Raw genomic sequence first — 20,276 nt, forward strand, 5'->3', positions numbered from 1 at the left:
CAAAGTCGGAACGAATAGGATACGAATGTGGATTTGAGGGAAAAATCGGAAACATTTTTTTTTTCAAGTTTTGAGGTGAAAAAAGCGGAATTCCGCGAATTCGCGGAAAAATCGCATCCCTGTATACTTTAGTAAACTAAAAAGTGGACTAGAAGTATAAAACAAGTAAACTCGTAGTACATTTCCAGTATACCATGAAGTATGCTTTTGTAAACTAAAGAGTGGACTACAAGTATAGAACTAGTAAACCATTAGTATACAAGTTGGCATACTTGCAGTACAAAAAAAAAATACTAGTTGTATACTCAAAGTTTACTTCTCTTAGACTTAAAGTATACTTTTAATAAACTAAAAGTGGACCAATTTAGTCCCAAGCAGTATTAGATTAGTTTACTTACAAGTATACTGTAAGTACATTGATATCAGTATACTTGGTACACAAAAGTATACTTAAGGAAATATACTTAAACTTTATTCAAGTATACGTCTTTTTGATAAGGGGTTAAATCACACGAATTTCAAATCAGCTGTGTTTGGAGCAAGGAAAGACAAAATATATGCAGGACAGGGGCACTCCAGGAGGTGAATTGAGAAACACTGGGCTACAGTAACTCAGATAATCCCTCTGTACAATTGTGGTGAGCAAAAAAGCATTTCAGAATGCACACCAGGTTAAACCTTGAGGCGGATGGGCTACAACAGGAGAGGACCACGCTGGGTTTGACTTCTGTCAGCCAAGAACAGGAAGCAGAGGCTGCAGTGGGTACAGGCTCACCCAAGCTGGACAGTTAAAGCCTGGTCTAATGAATTTTGATTTCTGCTGAGGCACACAGATGGTAGAGTCAAGTGCTAACAGCATGAATCCATGGGCCCAACCTGCTTTGTCAACAGTCCAAGCTGGTGGAGGTGGTGTAATGGTGTGGGGAATGTTTTCTTGGCACACTTTGGGCATAATTAGTACCAAATCAATCATCACTTGAGTGCCACAGACTTTTTGATGTTGCTGACCATGTGCATCCCTTCATAGCCACAATTAACCATCTTCTATTAGCTATTTCCAGCATGAGAATGCACCATCTCACAAAGCAAAATCGTCTCAAACTGGTTTCATGAACATGTCAATGAGTTCAGTGTTCTTCTGTGGCTTTCTCAGTCACTGGATCTGAATCCAGTAGAACATCTTTGGGATGGGGTAGAACAGGAGATTCACAGCATGAATTTGTGCACCTGAAAAATCTGTAGGAATCGCCTGATGTAATCATGTCACCATGGACCAGAAACTCAAAAGGAAGGTTTACGATCTTGTGGAATCCATGCTACAAAGAACTGAGACTGTTTTGAGAGCAAATTGAAGTTCTACCCAGTATTAGTACAGTGTTCCTAATAAAGTCCCCAGCAAGTTTATGCTCTAGACTGGAGTTCTGTTTGCTCTGGGACGCTGGAGCTATGAGGCAGGGTATTACCTTAGGAAAGTAGTGTAAGATTTAAACTTACATGTTTGAATGTTAGTTGAGCTTTTGTTGCACATTTCTTGTTTTAGTGCATGAAGACAGTCTAATTAACCCACAAATTAATTAGAAGGATTATAAAGTCCCTTTTGGTTTGTAACTTAATGACAAACGTAGATCGTGAGACAAAAACAAGCTGAGAGCCATTGCACTAAAGATCACACCAAACCTATAAACGTCTCTCCTCTGTCTCTTATTTTCTCCCAGTAGATGGCATCAGTCCAACTAATTCCCATAACTCACTATACAGTAAACTCCAATTATCAAAAAAAAAATGGGGGGGGGGGGGGGGGGGGGACCTGAAGCATACTGACAAGACTATGCAAATCACAGCCCAGAACACTGTTGTCTCTTCGTCTTTCTCTTTACTCAGTATCCATGTCTATTTTTCATCATCATCATTCTCATGTTCGAGGTGCTTCATATTTGTATGGTTCAGATCTACTAAGACTTGAGCGCTACATCAGGTCAGGTGAAGAAGGCAGCAGCATATAATCGTCTCTGCTGCAGCCAGTGTAGAACGGGGTGAATATAAGCTTCCTGAAAATAGGACCTAAATCCCCTGACTGAAGAATGAGAGATGTGCTCTTCATCAGAGGAGCTCAGATTCATTCATCTCCCCCTCACTTCTGTCACTGCTGCAGCGGAACGTCAACTTGACTGTGTGACTATCAGCACTGCACAGGATCGGTTAGCTGCAGGCAGTGAAAGAGGGGGAAAAAGAACCAGAAAATATTTCTGACCTGGTATATATGGTTGAGTTTGAAGTGCTTCAGCAAGAGGAGCAGCAGTGCAGAAATGGCCTTGACAATGATCTCCTTGTGTCTGTTCACATCAATGCCCAGCTTCATACTCTGGAGGACAGTGATGCTGTTTCCAGCACATGCAAGTTATTAAACCAGTGCCATTTTGAGATTTATCCATCTATCTAATACACTTTATTATTATTATTTTAACAGTTATTCCACGAAATTGAGTTGTACATGAGCTGATAGCCAATGAGGTGCATAGCACCGAGTTGGCTATAAGCCATGTACGATGAAATTGAGTTGAATAACTTTTATTCCATCCACATTCACTGGATTTTGAAAAAACAGAGCATTTTTATTTTTTGCAAATTTGATAAATAAAGACTTTATACAAAACGTCTGACAAAATCATTTCTGCTGAGAATGTAAACAAACTGGTGAAATGACAGGAGCAATGAAAAATGCTAGAATAATAATTCGGGGGGGGGGGGGGGGGGGGGATATGTTCTTACTAGGGCTGCGTACCAGTGAAAATCGATTCGGTACAGGTCCAAAATACCGGCTCATGAAGTACCGGTACTGTACCGATATAAATTTACACCAAGTATATGCTTATTTTGTGACTGAAGATGCATAAATCCTACCACAAAGATGAAAATTTAGCACTGGAAAAGACGTAAAATGCCGCGCTGAAACTTGAAATCAGAGCCATCTTTGATTTGAGATCCTCTCGCCACAATCTCACGAGACATTGCGAGAGCTTGGCTGATCCAGCATTCTGATTGGTCAAAAAGACTCAAAAGCAGGTCAGCCATTTTTCCTTTGCTGGCATTGGCGGCCTTTGTTGCTTTGTGTAATTTTGCCGTGCAAGTTAAACTCTGTAGTACTCTAGTCACTTCTCGTTGTGAAACAACTTCTCAGGTACTTTGAAAGTTTGAACTATATGTTGTCTGTACTCTGTAGTACTCTAGTGTAGTCACTTCTCGCTGTGAGACAACTTATGACTTTTTGTCCCAAGTTAACCAAGTGTGAGACTGAGAGGATGACTGAGAAGTGAGGTAGGAAACCTAGTTAAGTTCGGTTTTCTTTGAATAAAGATACTGACAAGTTGTCAACAGTTTATTAATGTTTCTGTCATTATTGAAGAAGTTCAGAAGAACACATGTTAATTTGCCAAATTGTTCAGGTACAGGTCTGGACCTGTACCTAAACCTCTGTACTGGTACCTGTACCTGATGTTACGTTTAGGTACGCAGCCCTAGTTCTTACCATCAAATACTTTTATTCCACATTTTGTTGCTTTTTTTTGGGGGGGGAGGGTATTTTCGAATAGAGTTTTTATTTCATCTTCAGTTGGTTCGGGAACATGCACCACCATTTTGTTTTTCTCTACTCACGGTACATGAGCTGACATCCTAGTAGAAGATTAGCCAATCAGAGCACGCAATTGCTTATATTCAGTGAATGTGGATAGGAAAAAAAAATTTTTTTTTTTTTTTTTTTTTACACACACACACACACACTTTCCCCACACACACACGGGCGGCACGGTGGTGTAGTGGTTAGCGCTGTCGCCTCACAGCAAGAAGGTCCAGGTTTGAGCCCCGTGGCCGGCGAGGGCCTTTCTGTGCGGAGTTTGCATGTTCTCCCCGTGTCCACGTGGGTTTCCTCCGGGTGCTCCGGTTTCCCCCACAGTCCAAAGACATGCAGGTTAGGTTAACTGGTGACTCTAAATTGACCGTAGGTGTGAGTGTGTGAGAGTGTGAATGGTTGTCTGTGTCTATGTGTCAGTCCTGTGATGACCTGGTGACTTGTCCAGGGTGTACCCCGCCTTTCGCCTGTAGTCAGCTGGGATAGGCTCCAGCTTGCCTGCGACCCTGTAGAACAGGATAAAGCGGCTAGAGATGAGAGACACACACACACACACACACACACACACGTCTGTCTGCGCGTGCCCACACTTACGGCATCTCCTCAGGTAGAACATCAGCCAGGATGTTGATGGAGTCCGTCTTGGCCTTGGAGGTTGGAGCTGCAGCCAGAAGCAGCTTCAACAGGGCAATCTAAAAACATAACAGTGGAAACATGTGAAGAATTTGGAGTAATGGCCAAAATAAACAAGAACTAAAATTGCTGACAGGTTAATCTGATTAATGAGAACAGCAGGAACAGTTTGGTGATCTACAGATTCACAGATAAACAGGCCCATCTTTGGGCCGAAAGAACGTCCTTGGATTTCCCATCATCAAACAGAGCAATTAAAACAGAGTTCCTGACCCCACACATATGCTCGTTAAGCAAATACATAATATACAAAAAAGGGATAATAATAATAATAATAATAATAATAATAATAATAATAAAAATTCGGGGGGGGGGGGGGGGGAGAGACTAAAAAAAAACAAAAAAAACCCACCAAAATAGCTATCTTTTTTCCATAATAAAAGAGGCAGATGAGCCATCAATATTGCAAAACTGTTTTGAACTCTCTAACATTTATGGACGCTCCCTGGAAACTTGGTCTTTCCCTCCATTTCACATGAAGTAATGTTTTGGCCAGTGCCTGCCGTTCTTGAAAGATGTGTTGATGTGGCAGCCTCACTTTCTGCCAAGGTAAGTGGAGAATGTTTTGAGTTCACAGAAAATGGTCAAAAATTAACAAAGATCTCAAAGCCTAGGAAGTGGGCCTCATGGGGCAAAAGCTTGAACAGAATTGAAAGCATACCAGCTTTTATTGAACGGTAGATATTTGGGGGGGGGCACAGTGGTGAAGTGGTTAGTGCTGTCACCTCAGGGCAAGAAGGTTCTGGCCGACAGGGGCCTTTCTGTGTGGAGTTTGCATGTTCTCCTCGTGTCTGCGTGGGTTTCCTCTGTGTGCTCCAGTTGCCCCCACAGTCCAAAGACATGCAGTTAAGTTAACTGGCTACTCTAAACTGCCCATAGCTGTGACTGTGTGTGAATGGTTGAGAGGAGAAAACCTCTAATAATCCAGTAGAAGGCAACAGGAAACCACTACTCTAATTCTTCCTTACAGAATCTCATTGCTTTTAAAAGTGGCTGCTCTGACGTCATGCTGTGGAAACTCCCAAGCAAAAATAATTCAAAGAGTTTGCAGAAAAGTTGAGACTTTTATTAAATCAATTAACAAAACCTGAGTCAGTCTGCAGAGTGATCTGACTCCAGAGTACAAAAGCATCCATTTTTATAGCCTTCAGACATGAAGTTTGGCAAGTATAATGAATTCTGATTGGTTGACACTTCTCAACATTCAAGACCTCGTTTCCACCAGTATTTTCTTTTGGACCATATAAACCCTCTAAGGTGGTGTTTACATTAGACTGTATCCATCTCGTTTTCGTTGCGGATGCACTGTCTGTTCACATTAAAACGCCGGGAAACGACTTCACAGGCGGAACAACTTGAATCCGCCAGGGCCCACGTATTCAATCCATTACGTATCTGATCCGGTGCTGTGTAAACATTGAGGAACGAGGATACGCTGTGCTGAGCTCTAGCTGACGTCGTCATTGGACAACGTCACTGTGACATCCACCTTCCTGATTCGCTGGCGTTGGTCATGCCACGTTGGTCATGTGACGCGACTGCTGAAAAACGGCGTGGACTTTCACTTCCTGCTATTTGTCCCAAATCACTGCTCGTGCGCTTCACTCACGCGCTCTGTGAGCTGCGCAGGGCCGGAGTGCGCACCCTCCAGAGGGCACTCGCTGTTCAGGGCGGAGTGATTTGGAGCGCAGGATGCCTGCAGAGCAGAGCGTATCCGTGTATTGGCGTTGCTGTGTGCACGCGAATCGTGTATTGGCATTGCTGTGTGCACGCGAATCGTTTTAAAAACGTTAATCTGATGATCCGCTGATACGGTCTAATGTAAACCCCACTTAAGTTTCAAGTTTGTCTCCACCAGGACACTGATGATATTAAAAAAATTAAAATAATACTAAAAAAAATAAAATAAATAATAATAATAATAATAATAATAATAATAATAATAATAAATTACATTCAGGTCTCGCTCCAATATTTCCATGGCCACATTGAGCTAACTGAAAAAAATAATAATAATTTAAGCAAGACTTTATTCTGATTTAACACGATTCAAAGTGTTATAATAATATAATGCTTCAACCAATCCATCTGTAATTTATTTTTCAAGTATAATCAACTTCATTTACTCTTTAGTGAAAATCAACATGATTGGCTCTGAATTAAAATACAATCAACATAAAACAAATTACTGTGTGTGACTACATTAAGGTGTGTGCGCACATATGCATATAAAATCGCCACATTTACTGCAGTGATGTGCCAAATAGAGAGGGCGCAATCTATAAGGAAATTGTCTCTGGTATAATTCTGTCCTCTTTCTTTGTGAAAGCTTACAGTATATAGGGAATTGGATGTTTAAAATAAATAAATAAATAAATAAATATGTAGAGTCAGTTGATCCCATCATCAATTTATCAAAACACAATGCTGTGAGCTGTACACAACTCTGATAAACATATCCCTAAAGACAGATTTAAATCATAAATAAATTCCATATATAATCAAGATGGACAAAATCCTTTCTAATATCTTTTCTTCAGTCCTTTCTTTTGTATACAGTACTCCTCCCAAATGTATGCAGTACACTGGTCACTACTATTACAATCAAGACAGGTTTTTGTTTTTTTGCTTTTTTAGTTTTGCAATATCAGTTAAATGTCCTTTGAAAGCAAATTCTTTGACTAGCTTGAGTGATGAAATGGTTTAAAACCTCAAACAGTCTCTATCTCCATGCATTATGACAGAACAGTTCAGGGGGACAGTGTACAAATTATGAAGACGTATCAATTTCTTTCACACACCTTTTAGATTAATCCATCTGGTTTAATCGAGCTGTATTTAAATAAATCTACTCTTTCCTTTTACATCCAGTCAGCAGCCTTGTGACTGTAATGTAATCCATCACCAGATATATTAAAACACAGAGTAAAATGGATTGCGGATAGGAAACTCACCACATACTGAGAAAGGCTTGGAAGCATTCCCACATATAGGCTTTCTGCAGGTGTCTCATCTACTTCCTCCTCCCCCTAGCCAATCAGAACATTAGAGGAGTCAGACTGGCAACTCTAGCAGGTATGTGTGCATAAAACTGTATGTATGAACATTCACCATGGTCATGGGGCACTGCTGCAGGTCCTCCTCTCGCTTGATCTGCACTTCGGCAATGGAGATGTACTTGTGCTGTGAAAGGCAAAAGATAGAGAGGAAAGGTGTATTACCATGGTGACAGAGGAGCACAGTCTTGTCTGTGAGTGACAGACAGAACAAAGTATCTGTGGACTGCAGCTGTTCAAACACTGAGCTCTGTCACTCACAGTTCGGAATCTAGTACCGATTATGCTTTAGTGGTACTCCTGAGAAGCCAAAAGTGGCTCCTGAGATCTGCCACCCCACAGAGTTCCGTGATCCGTTTCCAGTAATCATTATTAAGACATGATTATTTGAATGGGTGGCACGGTGGTGTAGTGGTTAGCACTGTCGCCTCACAGCAAGAAGGTCCTGGGTTTGAGCCCAGCAGCCGACGAGGGCCTTTCTGTGTGGAGTTTGCATGTTCTCCCTGTGTCTGCATGGGTTTCCTCCAGGTGCTCTGGTTTCCCCCCCACAGTCCAAAGGCATGCAGGTTAGGCTAATTGGTGGTTCTAAATTGGCCGTAGGTGTGAATGGTTGTGTGTCAGCCCTGCGATGAACTGGTGACTTGTCCAGGGTGTACCCCACCTCTCGCCCATAGTCAGCTGGGATAGGCTCCAGCTTGCCTGCAACCCTGTACAGCAGGGGTGTCAAACCTGATCCATAAAGGGCCGTGTGGCTGCAGGTTTTCATTCCAGCCATGCAGCAGCACCCTGATTTGGCTTATTCAATCAACTGACACACCCACCCTTTAATCAAGGGTGGGTGTGGCTGCAAGTATTTGACTGTGTGAAGACAGTTCAGTTGATTGAATGAGCCAAGTCAGGTGTGCTGCTGCATGGCTGGAATGAAAACCTGCAGCCACACGGCCCTTTATGGATCAGGTTTGACACCCCTGCTGTACAGGATAATCAGCTACAGATAATGGATGGATTGATTATTTGAATGAGGTATCTCTAGAGTTGGAATTAAATTGTTTGGGGTATCTTGCAGGGCTGGATGCACAAGCAGTTCTTAGGCCTGGGCTAATTTTCTGGAAGTACGATTAAAACTCCTATAGGGACCAATCTTCAACTGAATTTTCACATAAAGTCAAATTGTATTTTGTTACTATGACTTCAGTGGACATTTCCTAATCAGTTTACACAGAGAAGTCCATCAGTTAGAAGGGAGTTATTATGAATTAAAGAGTTCTCCGGAAATTTCAGTTAGTACTACAACTACATGGGTACTTCAAAAGTGTGTTTCCTGCTAGTTAAACTAATACACCCATTCTCAGATCTCACAATTTTTTTTTTAAACTCTCCGTCAGTGAGGTTATGTTTTCGGTGCAGTTTGTTTGTCTGTCTGCATGCAGGATTGTGCAAAACCCTACCGACCTGATTTTCATGAAACTTGGTAGAACAATGTAGCATAGGCCAAGGAAGAACCCATTAAGTTTTGGAGCAGATCTGAGTCGCAAGGTGCATCAACAAATTTAGTTTCTTGTTGAGTAATGTTGCAAGATATGGCTGGGTGCGATTTGCTGGGGGGGATGGTGGGGGATCATCCCCCCCTCTGGTTTTTATCTCTGCTGAAAAAAAATCCTCGGGGACAACCCCGTCAATAAAACAAACAAACCAAAAAAAAAGTTGACATGACAGGCATGTTGTGACACAGTTTTCTATGGTCTACATTGCACTCACTTTCAAAATGACCCGAAGTGGCAGCTTTGATGTTCACGAACGTCCCCGGCAAATAGATACATTGTAGATAATAACAATATCTTTGCGTTCTATGCAGGGATGCAAACAGCACGCCTTTTGGCGGATGCCGCCTTTTTCACGGCCGATTTTTTTTTTTTTAGGGGGGGACGTTGGAGTGTCTGATTATAATTTCAAAGTAAATTCTGTATTAAAATTACTAAATAAGCAAATCCGTTACAGTCCATGAAACAGGAAGTATAAGGATGAGAAAAAAAAAAAAAAACAGTTTAAATCGGAAAGCTGCGCACAATGTGAACTGCGCCATCAGAGCAAACTGTTCATTTAGTATTCATGTATTTTAGTGATTTTCGAGTCACTGTCCATTTAATCCGGAGGGAGAGAAACATCACAGCAACGCGACAAGCAATGCGAACTTTGTTGTGTGTTAGTGTATTTAGTCAGAGAGATAGGAAGATGAATTTACTATCTCTGGTTTAGTGCTCGTTTTCATTTAGTGTTATTCATTTGATATCATCGGATGTTATTGAGCTGTTAGCCTATTGTTACCTTAATTTTGTGACGTTTCATGATTTAAAAAAAAAAAACATCCCCCCATTCTGGTTTTTTGACAAATCGCTCCCTGAGATATGGTATTTCGCTTTGGTGGAAGTCTGCACTCAGGGCCATGCGTATTAAAATCCTGTAGATGGCAGTAAATTTCAATAGTGAGAAAACATAGCCTAGAAAGAAATATTATGACTTCATATTACAATCTACATTCAAGGTACAGGTAATTGAATGCACATCTAGGCTAGTTGCTCAAACATAATACAAAAAGCAGTCATCATTGAGCACTTGGGGACAGTGGTTTCAAAATATGTGTTAACATGAAACAAACAGGCTACAAAATTATTGCTAATAAGTACGACTCATCCATCATCTTATAAAGTAGTTGAAGTTGCAGATTTGCATTTCATAAAAAAGAGTCAACTATTGTCCTTGGCAGAGATTTGTGTTGTCTGAGCGACCTTCTAGTTTCATTGCTTTATCCTTAAGTGCATTTTCTGTTTTTTAAATTTGTATGTTATGGCATCTGGTAGGTTACACTTAAAGTGTTAACACTTAAAGTTTTATATCCGTCTGTGATCCATTTACGATGCTGTTTTGCTCTCAGTCTGACTTTAGTCTTTGAATTCCACTGTTGAAAAAATGACTTGCATTTTATATCTCCTATTACTGGTAGCATGAATTAGCGATTTAATTACGGACTAGTAACAGAAACCATTTTGCTTAGTAACACAGATTCTGGGTAGTACTGACAGCTCCAGTGGCCTCAGGGTTACTGTCTGTGCACAATTTTACATGTTCTCGTCATGCCCGTGTGGTTTTCTTGAGTGTTCTTCGGTTTCCTCCCACCTCCAAAAACATGTATTTAGCCTAAATTTCCCATTGCACAGTTCCCTAGCGTGTGAATGTGTGTGAGCATGGTGTCCTGAGATAGACTGTTTCTGGGATAGGCTCAAGATACACATGAGCTCGATCATTTTAAGAGGTACCAAGAGTAACTGGGGTTGGTGCAATCTCTATGTAAAGTCCTCTCTAATCATTTAACTCAAATCTACCTGAGTGAAAACTTTTGTAACCCTGATGTACAGACAACTCTTATGGCCAGTGCCAAAATACATTCAAAAGGAATTTGCAAGGACAAATAAAACAGACGGATTATTTCCACTGTCCTTTATGAAAACATTTGTTCAAACATGCATTACCTGTTTAAGAGTTTTTACACTTTCGTGAATGGGTCTGGGCAACCCAACAAGCGTCTCGGTATCACTGCAAAAGTAATGATGTGTTAAGATAAAGCCTGATATCATCATGAACAATGTCATTTCCAAGCAGGAGTTAAGCTGACCTGATCGAGGTCGTAAGCTCAGACTTACCTTCCCAGGGTGAAGCCGATAAACTTGTTCCTGCTGGTCTCTAAAAAATGCTCGATGTCTTTCTCTCTGTGGAGGAGAAGAGAGAAGAGGATAGTGCTTAGATCTTGAAAGAGGCAAAAAAAAAAGGGCATATATGAGCAGTAGGGGAGAGCGGGGTAAGATGAGCCACTTTTTACATTTTTCATCATAACTACATGTTAAAGCCATTTTTGCTTCCAGTCTACACACCATACCAAATTTCAAAGTGTACTGTTACTATATGAGCAAAAAATAATTGATAAGCTCTTATGGTTAGAGTGATATTACCTCTTGAAAAAAAAATGTCAAGTGGCTCAACTTACCCCATGCATGGGGTAAGATGAGCCACTGTGTGGGGTAAATTGAGCCAACACAAAACATGTTAGGTTAACAAAGTAAACAACTTTTATTATTAGAAATGCAATCAATGAATCAAGTCAAGTCAATCAAGTGGGGGATAGGGCCGTTGCATAGAGAAGGGGAGATGAAGAGAGAGGTGATAGAACGAGATGGGATAGGGAGGGATAGATAGATGGATAGAGAGAGAGATATGCGTAGATCATTCACATCATGCACACCTGTAATAACAGAGGGCATTATTTTATTTATTAAAAACCTTTTAAACATTTTATATTAACGTGTTATTTATTTGTTCGTTTATTTGTTGTTGTTGTCATATATGACCAGTAAATGTGAAAACTTAAGTGTCATCCATATTGGGTAAGCTCAGCCACCAATGGGGTAAGTTGAGCCAGTGGCTCAACTTGCCCCACATCTAATGGCTCATCTTACCCCGTGGCCAGCATTTTGTAGAAAAATGCTAATAAAGGGGATTAGGCTAATCAAAATTATTTTTATTAGCATTCATATCATAGCTTAGAAAGCCACTAACTTAACCCTAATGTGTCTAAATATTATTCTACTTTTGTCTTCTCTAAATCATCTTCACTGTGGACAAACATGGAATTGACTTAGAAAGCACAAAAACACATTTTTATAAATATCTCCCTCACCTAGTTTGACATGTGGTGCTCCTCTCCACAAGTGTAAGTAAATGGTCCCGCCCCCCTTTGAATGTGGTCACATGGTCACATTTGTTTACTGTTTCTTAGAAACAGGGGGTGGCTCATCTTACCCCCTGGCTCATCTTACCCCGCTCTCCCCTATATGCGCCTCATGAGAATTCTTGCAGGGAATGAAAAATTGCTCAAGTGCGTGATGCTGATGACCTAGGTGTGAACTGTAAAAAGGGGAAGGCGGGTCATATGAACGGGGACACACAGACGGCACACAAGAAAAACCCATAGAGCCTATTTTGTTAAGAAATAAAATACACCAGGAGTGTACTGTTCTAGGGAAATAATTAATGACAAGGAGGTGTGATACCATTATGACCCCAATAATGATTAACAGTACACCCTGAATATTTTAAATCTTATTACACTACAGCAATCTTGGCTCTATTAATGAAGGACATCATGCTTTTTAACCTAATAAAATAAATCTGAGCATGCAGTAAATGCCAGAACATGCTTCGTAGTATTTGTTATAGTTTTCCCCACATTGTGATAAAGGCACAATGGGGGGGGGGGGGGGGGGGGGGGGGGGGGGCTGAAGAGGGATGGTGGCTTTACAGTGAAAATTTGTTATTTTTAACTTTAAAAAAAAAAAAGACAAAAATCACATCACACTGTAGACATTTTTTCTATAAACCAGACCCGCTGCTCAGAATGTAGGTGTCACTACTGGGTGTTTAGCATAGTAATGAGATATTTTCTAAACACTTAAAGCCTAATCAGATCTCTCTCTCTCCCTCCCTCCCTCCCTCCCTCCCCACTTCACGGATGGACACATTTGTAAACCAAGCAGTACTGTATTCATAGCCATGTTAGCTTCAAATCCCTCCCCTCTCTGTGCATCTCTCCCTCTCTGTGCATCTCTCCCTCTCTGTGCATCTCTCCCTCTCTGTGCATCTCTCCCTCTCTGTGCATCTCTCCATCTCTCTCTCCATCTCTCTCTCTCTCCCCCTCTGTCCATCTTTCTCTCCATCTCTCTCTCCCAGCCCACACAGTCATGCATTATTCATATCCCAGGTGCAGACATCACTAAGGTTGCTCCTTTCCGGAGCTGGCCCAGTGACCGGTTAAAACCTGTCTTCAGCAGACAGAATACACTAATGCGAGTTTGTACCAACATTCAGATCTTTTTCCATCTACTATCTCATGTCCTCTATTTATTAGAGATTTATTAAATGCAGAGAAGTTAGTACAAATAGGCATTCATAATGAAAAAAGAGGCATTAATAATGAGTTAAGTAGGTACACTACATTTTCTATAAACACTATCACATCAGTGGAAGAAAAGCATGATCGTGCAGATGGAGTTTCTGCCTTACCGGACTTTAGGTGCCCACGGGAGGCCTTTAGGGAAGGTCACTCTCTCAGTAGAAGGCCGCAGAGGGGGCGGAGGAGGAGGGGGCTGGATGATGACATCACGGTCGAGGGGGTCAACCTCGCCCTCTATTCCGCTGTCCACATCCTCAGCGTCATCTTCCTCATCCCGAGCATCATCGTTTTTAAAGGGGTCCCGCTCGTTGTAGGTGTCCAGGCTGTCCTGCTTGACCAGAGGCTGCAGGACAGGAAGGATGTGTTAACCACCTTCATACAAGTTTATACTCCCTAAAGGGTTTATATACATACACCCTGATGAGGAGTCTCTCTGTGAAGCTAGGACTGAGATTTTGTATAACGTTGATCAAATTCACATATGAACAATTATTTTTTTTTAAATTGAAAAATAGCTTGGCATTATAGCGACAATTATACACCTCCAGTCAAATGTTTAAAAGTTGGGCCATGTGGCCCTAAATTCTCCGCTATTTTTTCCTGCTTCAACATGACCCAATGTAAGATACTACGTTATGCATCACATGGTGGGCTTTCCCCGTTCGTGCAAATTTGGGATACAAATTTGAAACAGGAGAGGAAAATGGAGGACGCGAATGAAGTGTGAAAGACCGACTACAGTAACGGAAAGCGAGAAGACGTTAAGTTGCAAAGGAAAGGAAACGCAGGACCAAACTAATAAATATTGGCAGTCAGCGAGCACCTCGGTGATCAGCTGTTCGTTTAGCGACAGAATGATGGAACTGTCAGTGCACGGTCAAAGTAAACCTGTAGATGGCAGTAATGCAACACTGGATGCCAGCTGCCATAAAACCCAAAAGAATAAGGAAAAGAAGAAGCAGGTAAACCTACACATGCGCACACAGACTTCCTCGGTCTGCTGGACTGCACAAAGCAAATGACTTCAGGCACATTATTTGCTAGGGAATCCATTCAAATTAAATAACTTCCCAGCCACAGAATGGCCTGGGTTTTTTTTTTAAGATATTGCAGAAATAAACATGCATCACAATGACCAAATTTCAGAAGGAACTAAATTTCACCGATTTTATGAAATCTAAAGGCCATCTAGTTTTAAATTTACATATAAAATACTCTGTATTAGTATAAATAAGACATATATATGACGTGCTATAAATGTCTAATTACAGCAATGAGGTTATAGATCTTCTGCAAATATTTCTAAATGGTTTCCAAGGAACTAAAAAGTTACAAGGTTGAGGAGCTCGTCAATCCAAGAGAACCTTGGAGCAGAACTGTTTTTGGGGAATATCTAGGGATTCCTCAGGAAGCGATAGGATCTGTGATTAAAGACGTTAGGGCTGATCTTCTCAGCCTGCTGCCACCATGACCTTCACCAGGAAAAGTGGATGGATGGATGGATGGATGGATGGATGGATGGATGGATGGATGGATGGAAGAAAGAAAGACAGACAGAAAGAAAGACAGAAAGACCGACCACCCATTTTTTTCTCAGGTATTTTACTTCACAAAATTAAAACGTGCCCTTTTTTTTTTTTTTTAAATGCAACTAATATGTTAATATGGGGTGTTTAGAAAACTTTGACTGGCAGCGTACAAGAAGTTGTGGCATGGCAGCATTGAGAGAGACCAACATCAGGGAGACATTTACAGCCACTCTCCCTGCTAACAGAGTCAATTTCCTCATCACGTTTTCTCTCACACCACAATTCTGAAATGCATCTCTCTCAAGGATGACATTCATCTCTTGAAACTCCTCGGATTAGAGTTCTTCTCATAGACTTACCAATCCACTGAGCTCCAGGAGGAATATGAACCCTTGTTGTGGCCCCGCAGACTTCAGAAAAAAAAAATAAATCCACACTAACTTTTGTGCATTCCAGTGGTGCATGTTTCATTCGGCAAAGGCACAAACAAGTTCCTTATCGCTAGTGCTGTTCAAATGGATGAATGGCAAAATCCAGAGCAAGCATCAGGCATGGGTTGCATTAGTGGAACAGGTGTGTTTTTGAGTAGGTGTGGGTTTTTTTCTCTTTCTTTTTTTTTCTCTGGTGTGATGCATGGGCGTGTGTGTAGTGGTCAGGTGGCTGTAGTGCTGTGGCTATGAATCAGCTATGACTGGCTGCTGCCTATGAAGAAAGCCATTCTGGTAGCTATTCTGCTAGTGGGTGTGTGTCTATATGATTTTTAGGCCTAAAACGAGGTGGAGATGGAGAGACATGAAAGTGAACGACAGAACAGAGTCAGAGACAGAAAGAGAGCTAATGTCTGGCACATTTACTACACACTTCAGCCAGCCTTAAGCCTTAATGCTTATTAAGACCTCTCACCACCGAAGGCCTTTGTTTATACTCAAAACAGCAAACTGCAGTGAATGAGGGAGAACAGAGGAGGAGTGCAACAGCCCAAGACAGAGAGAATGCACACAAAAGGGGATCTGGGTAAAGACCTGCTTCCTGGCAAAGGGACTGTCTCCTTCCAAGCTATCAACAAAGGCACTCTGTAGGAACACAAGGAAGAAAGGGGGATGAGCAATAAGAGAAAGCCAGAGAAAGACAGACAGAAAGGGTGAGAAAGAGCAGAGAGACACTAGGGTTGAAAGGTCAGAGAAGATGAGATCGAACAGGAATAAGGTCCTCTCGTGTACGAAGTATACGAGGCAGACAAGTCAGTGAGGATGTTACTAGATTTCACTCATCACGGTACTGGTACAAGTCAGTTAGTGCCGCAGTGTGAAAAAAAAAAAACAGCTGTGTTGCCGCTGGTGTGCGAGTGTGTGCACAGTAAGTGTGAGGCTTATCCCAGTACGCAATATACAGTACAGCAGGCATGCAGGAAGTGTGTGAGCTGAGGAAACGCTAATAAAAATTGCTGGAAGGAGGTGTGTGTGTTAGTTTTATACATGTTTTATTTGTATCCATTTTTTTTGCCAAATCTGAATTATCGTGCAACATTAGTCTGTCACTCATGAGTCACACAGTGTTCAAGTTAACGTCAACATTCTGTAGTCTGCAGTTTACACGGGTCATATTTCAAGATATTGCACAGAAGTCCAGATTTTTACAAAATTGCCTCAAACCAAAATTACTGTGCTACACTTTGCAGAAGGTACAATAATTTGTCTATATATCTTAAGGTGACGCCAATGTGCAGCGTTCATGACTAGCGTGTACGATTATCACATTTCTTCGTGTTTTGTTCATTGCCATAACATCTAGTCACAGCCCCTGACACCCTGCCCACAGGATCCAGAGCATCCGATAACTTTTGTACACTTTTCTGCTCACAAGCTTCAAAGTTTTGAGGGCTGCAATCTGATTTGAACTCCAATTCCATGTATATGCAATTCAGGGTTTTTTTGAGCAAGATACACAGTCACTGGATTAAAACAAAAGTAAGTTTTGAAGAATAATAAGCTTTGAATGTTAGAGAGTTTTGATTGAAGCACTTAGTAGCGAGTGAACAAGTTAGTGCCTCTTATTATTCATGCTTACTGGCAAAATTTTCACCGCTCTCTGAAAGGGAAACCATCTGTTGTAGTGATCTACAGAGTGTTTTAAAAGGTTCTCCCAGAGGAGCAAGCCTTTTTATCCCCAAGAGTGGAGGGCCACTGTTGCCCCTTTTCCACCAAGGCAATACCAGGGTTGGTTTGGAGCTGGTACCCAATCTTGAACCAATTCTTCATCTTTCAACAGCCAAAGCACTGGCTCTCAGCCAGGAAAACTGGTCCAAGAGCAGTCTAGAACCAAGAACTGCTTAGGTCAGGGGCTAGGGGCAGGATTATTGTGACCAGCAAGACCAGCCATATTTAAAAAAAAAAAAAAAACCACCCCAAGTCTGAGAGCACAATATCCCCCGCTGGCAACTATGCCATAACTCTGGTAAAATATGACTGAATTGAATGAAATTGCAGTATGCGTATTACCGATATATAACAAAGAATCCTGTCAAGTTTCGTGAAATTCGTCCAAACATACCCTTCTCAGGACGGATGGACATCGCCACGACAATCCCCCTTCGGGCCTTTCAGTCAGCGGGGGATAAAAATTGTGAGGGAAGTTGATTTCAGAAAGCAAGCACATCTTGATGAAATTGCCAAAGTACAAGTTTGTTAATAATCAAGGGCGTAACTGGGAAAATTTGCCCAAATTAAACGAAATTTCAATATGCATATAACAGTCATATAACAAAGCTTTTTGCCAAGTTTGGTGAAATTCCTCCACAAATTGTGAGAGAAGTTGATTTCAGAAGAACGTACACCCTCATGAAATTGTCAAAGTTATTTAATCAAGGGTCAAAACTCTGGTAAAATTTTCACAAATGAAATTAAATCGCAATATGCGTATTACCGTCATATAACAAAGCCTTTTGCCAAACTTCGAGAAATTCATCCAAAAATTGCAAGAGCAGTTGATGTCAGAAGACAAACACACCTTCATGAAATTGTGAAAGTGCAAGGTTGTTAATTAAAGGGCCGTAACTCTGGTAAAACGCGACCGAATTGAACAAAATATGCGTACTACCGACATATAGTAACAATGCCTCTTGTTAAGTTTGGTGAAATTCCTCCAGAAACTGTGAGAGGAGTTGATTTCAGAAGGAAAACACACTCATGAAATTGTCAAATTATAATTTTGTTAATCAAGAGCTGTAACTCTGGTAAAATGTGACCAAATTTAAAGCATATATGCACAGCCATGGCCTCACTTTCGTTTATAAATGCCTTGAGACCTCAAGAATGGCATAGGAATAGTTTTAAGCGTTAACAATAAATCTAATATAGTAATTTTTATGATCAAAGTGATTCATATAGGTAGCGGTCTGAGTGAATGACCTTGATGTCTGTAACGTCACAGCAGGAAGTCTAGCGGTCTCATCGCCATTTCCGCTATACTAAAACACAGAGCTGACTGCAACTCCGACCCTCAATTTTGAGCGAATTTATCGCCATGCCACGTAGATGTGTTTTTGGCCGGTGCAGCAGCACGACAGAAGCTGGATTTACATTGCATTCATGGCCCAAGAATGTTCAAACTGCAAACATTTGGACGCATTTTGCAAGAAATTCACGGGCACATCGGGCACCTATGAAGTGGTCTCTCCTCTGCTCTGCACATTTTACTGAAGACTCGTACGAGACCTCTGATCTGTTGAGTAGCGTTGGCTATAAGCCCGTATTGAAAGAGGGTGCAGTACCAACAATTAAAAAAAATAAAAAATAAAAAACTATAAGAAAAGGAAAGTGAGTTCAGTTGCACCAGTCCTCCAGGAGTGAGCCGAGGGTTGTTGCTAAAACCCGGGATGGAACATATCGCTCAGGCAGTGACCTCCCTACAGTTGCTGCTAAAACCAGTGACATCCCGTTCCGTCCCGGGTTTTAGTAATTGCCTGAGCCCAGCAGTAATGGCGGAGTACACAGTATGAAGAAAAGTGAATGAGTAGAGCAGCCGTCTTATTTCTAAGCTGGATATTGCTGCCATCTCGCCCTTACATGGAAGAAGTGAATGAACGGAGAACTGAACATCAGATTGTTTCAAAAACAATCGGCCTTCAAGAAGTGAGAACACAGACGAGTAAGCTCTGACTCTCATTTGGATTAAAAAAATAAATAAATAAAAATAAAAAATAAAAATGAACACGTTGTTTACGTGCATTTAGATTAATACACGTAACTTGTATTGTGTATTTATATAAGATTATTTAATTTGCTTCAGAATGTGATTGTTTCAGTTCATCTGATTATTTAATTAGCCTTTTAAGTTTTATCAGTGAAAATGCATGCATGTACGGTATGTTGCACAAGTTATAACACCTATCCTGTTTTAATGAGAGTCAACCCACAATCAGTGAAGTCAAATCAGTCTTAGTTGAGCAAGTCCGTAACGGTATTTCTTACTTTCACCATAAATTTTTATTTATATGATTTCGGCCTATAGCTGTAAAACGCCTCGGCCTTAAAACCGGTTCCCGCTGTGACGTCACACATTCAGGGCTGGCTGGCTCAGCGGGGCAGCTCGAATGCCAACTTTGCGGTCGATTTTAACTCTCAAAAATGTATACATTTTTAATTCCCATTTATGCAACATAAAAGAGTCAAGGATGGAGATACTATCCACTCAGAAATTTATTTAAAAATAAAAGGCTCTGCGTATCTCCTTTAATTACCCTTACAATATGCGCATTACCGACATATAACAAAGAATCCTGCCAAGTTTTGTGAAATTCCTCCAAAAAATATGAGAGAGAGAAGTTGATTTCAGAAGGTGAGCACCCTTCCCCAGACAGACGGATATCACCACGACATAATCCCCCTTCGGGCCTTTTGGCCACCGGGGGATAAAAACAGAGCTAATGTAGCATCTAGTCTGACTAATCCAAAAGATGAATAAGTAAAAGAAACAATGTACTCTGCCATTGCTGTTGGTGTGCTTGGTGCTAGCGGGGCTGGTGAGCAGCGGGGCTAGTGCCTGGGAAAGCAGAGATGTTTACGGTGCGCTATGACGTGGCTCTGTGGTGGTTCTGTAGCCAGTGGAAAAGCAAACCAGCTCTTCAAAGATCTGCAAGTTGAACCAGCTCCAAACCAGCATTAGAACCAGCCCTGAATTAACACCTGGTTCTCATTGGTGGAAAGGGGTGTGTGTGTGAATGTTTTGGGCTCTAAGGTGTAGTAATGTGATGCAGTATACTCATTACCCCCTTTTTTTTTGGATTATGGATTGTTGTTGGTCTGCAGTAACAGGTGCTTTGTCTAAATTGTGTCTTTCAATTATACAAATTGCTCTCGCCTAGCCATGAT

At 41.2% G+C, this 20,276-nt stretch overlaps 1 protein-coding gene across 6 annotated transcripts in view; it reads right to left on the bottom strand.

Moving 5' to 3' along the window:
- Positions 1-20,276, bottom strand: part of strip2 (striatin interacting protein 2) — a 63,712-nt gene that overhangs the window by 10,942 nt on the left and 32,494 nt on the right. For all 6 annotated transcript variants that reach the window (XM_060903163.1, XM_060903160.1, XM_060903161.1 and 3 more), the window contains exons 10-16: positions 13,489-13,721; positions 11,076-11,141; positions 10,905-10,968; positions 7,433-7,504; positions 7,276-7,350; positions 4,223-4,320; positions 2,252-2,378 (exon numbers count right to left, since the gene is read on the bottom strand). In XM_060903163.1, the coding sequence (XP_060759146.1) occupies positions 2,252-2,378; positions 4,223-4,320; positions 7,276-7,350; positions 7,433-7,504; positions 10,905-10,968; positions 11,076-11,141; positions 13,489-13,721 (735 nt within the window). The remainder of the gene's footprint in view (positions 1-2,251; positions 2,379-4,222; positions 4,321-7,275; positions 7,351-7,432; positions 7,505-10,904; positions 10,969-11,075; positions 11,142-13,488; positions 13,722-20,276) is intronic.

Source organism: Neoarius graeffei, chromosome 21 (genome assembly GCF_027579695.1).
Source record: "Neoarius graeffei isolate fNeoGra1 chromosome 21, fNeoGra1.pri, whole genome shotgun sequence".
Lineage (NCBI taxonomy): Eukaryota > Metazoa > Chordata > Actinopteri > Siluriformes > Ariidae > Neoarius > Neoarius graeffei.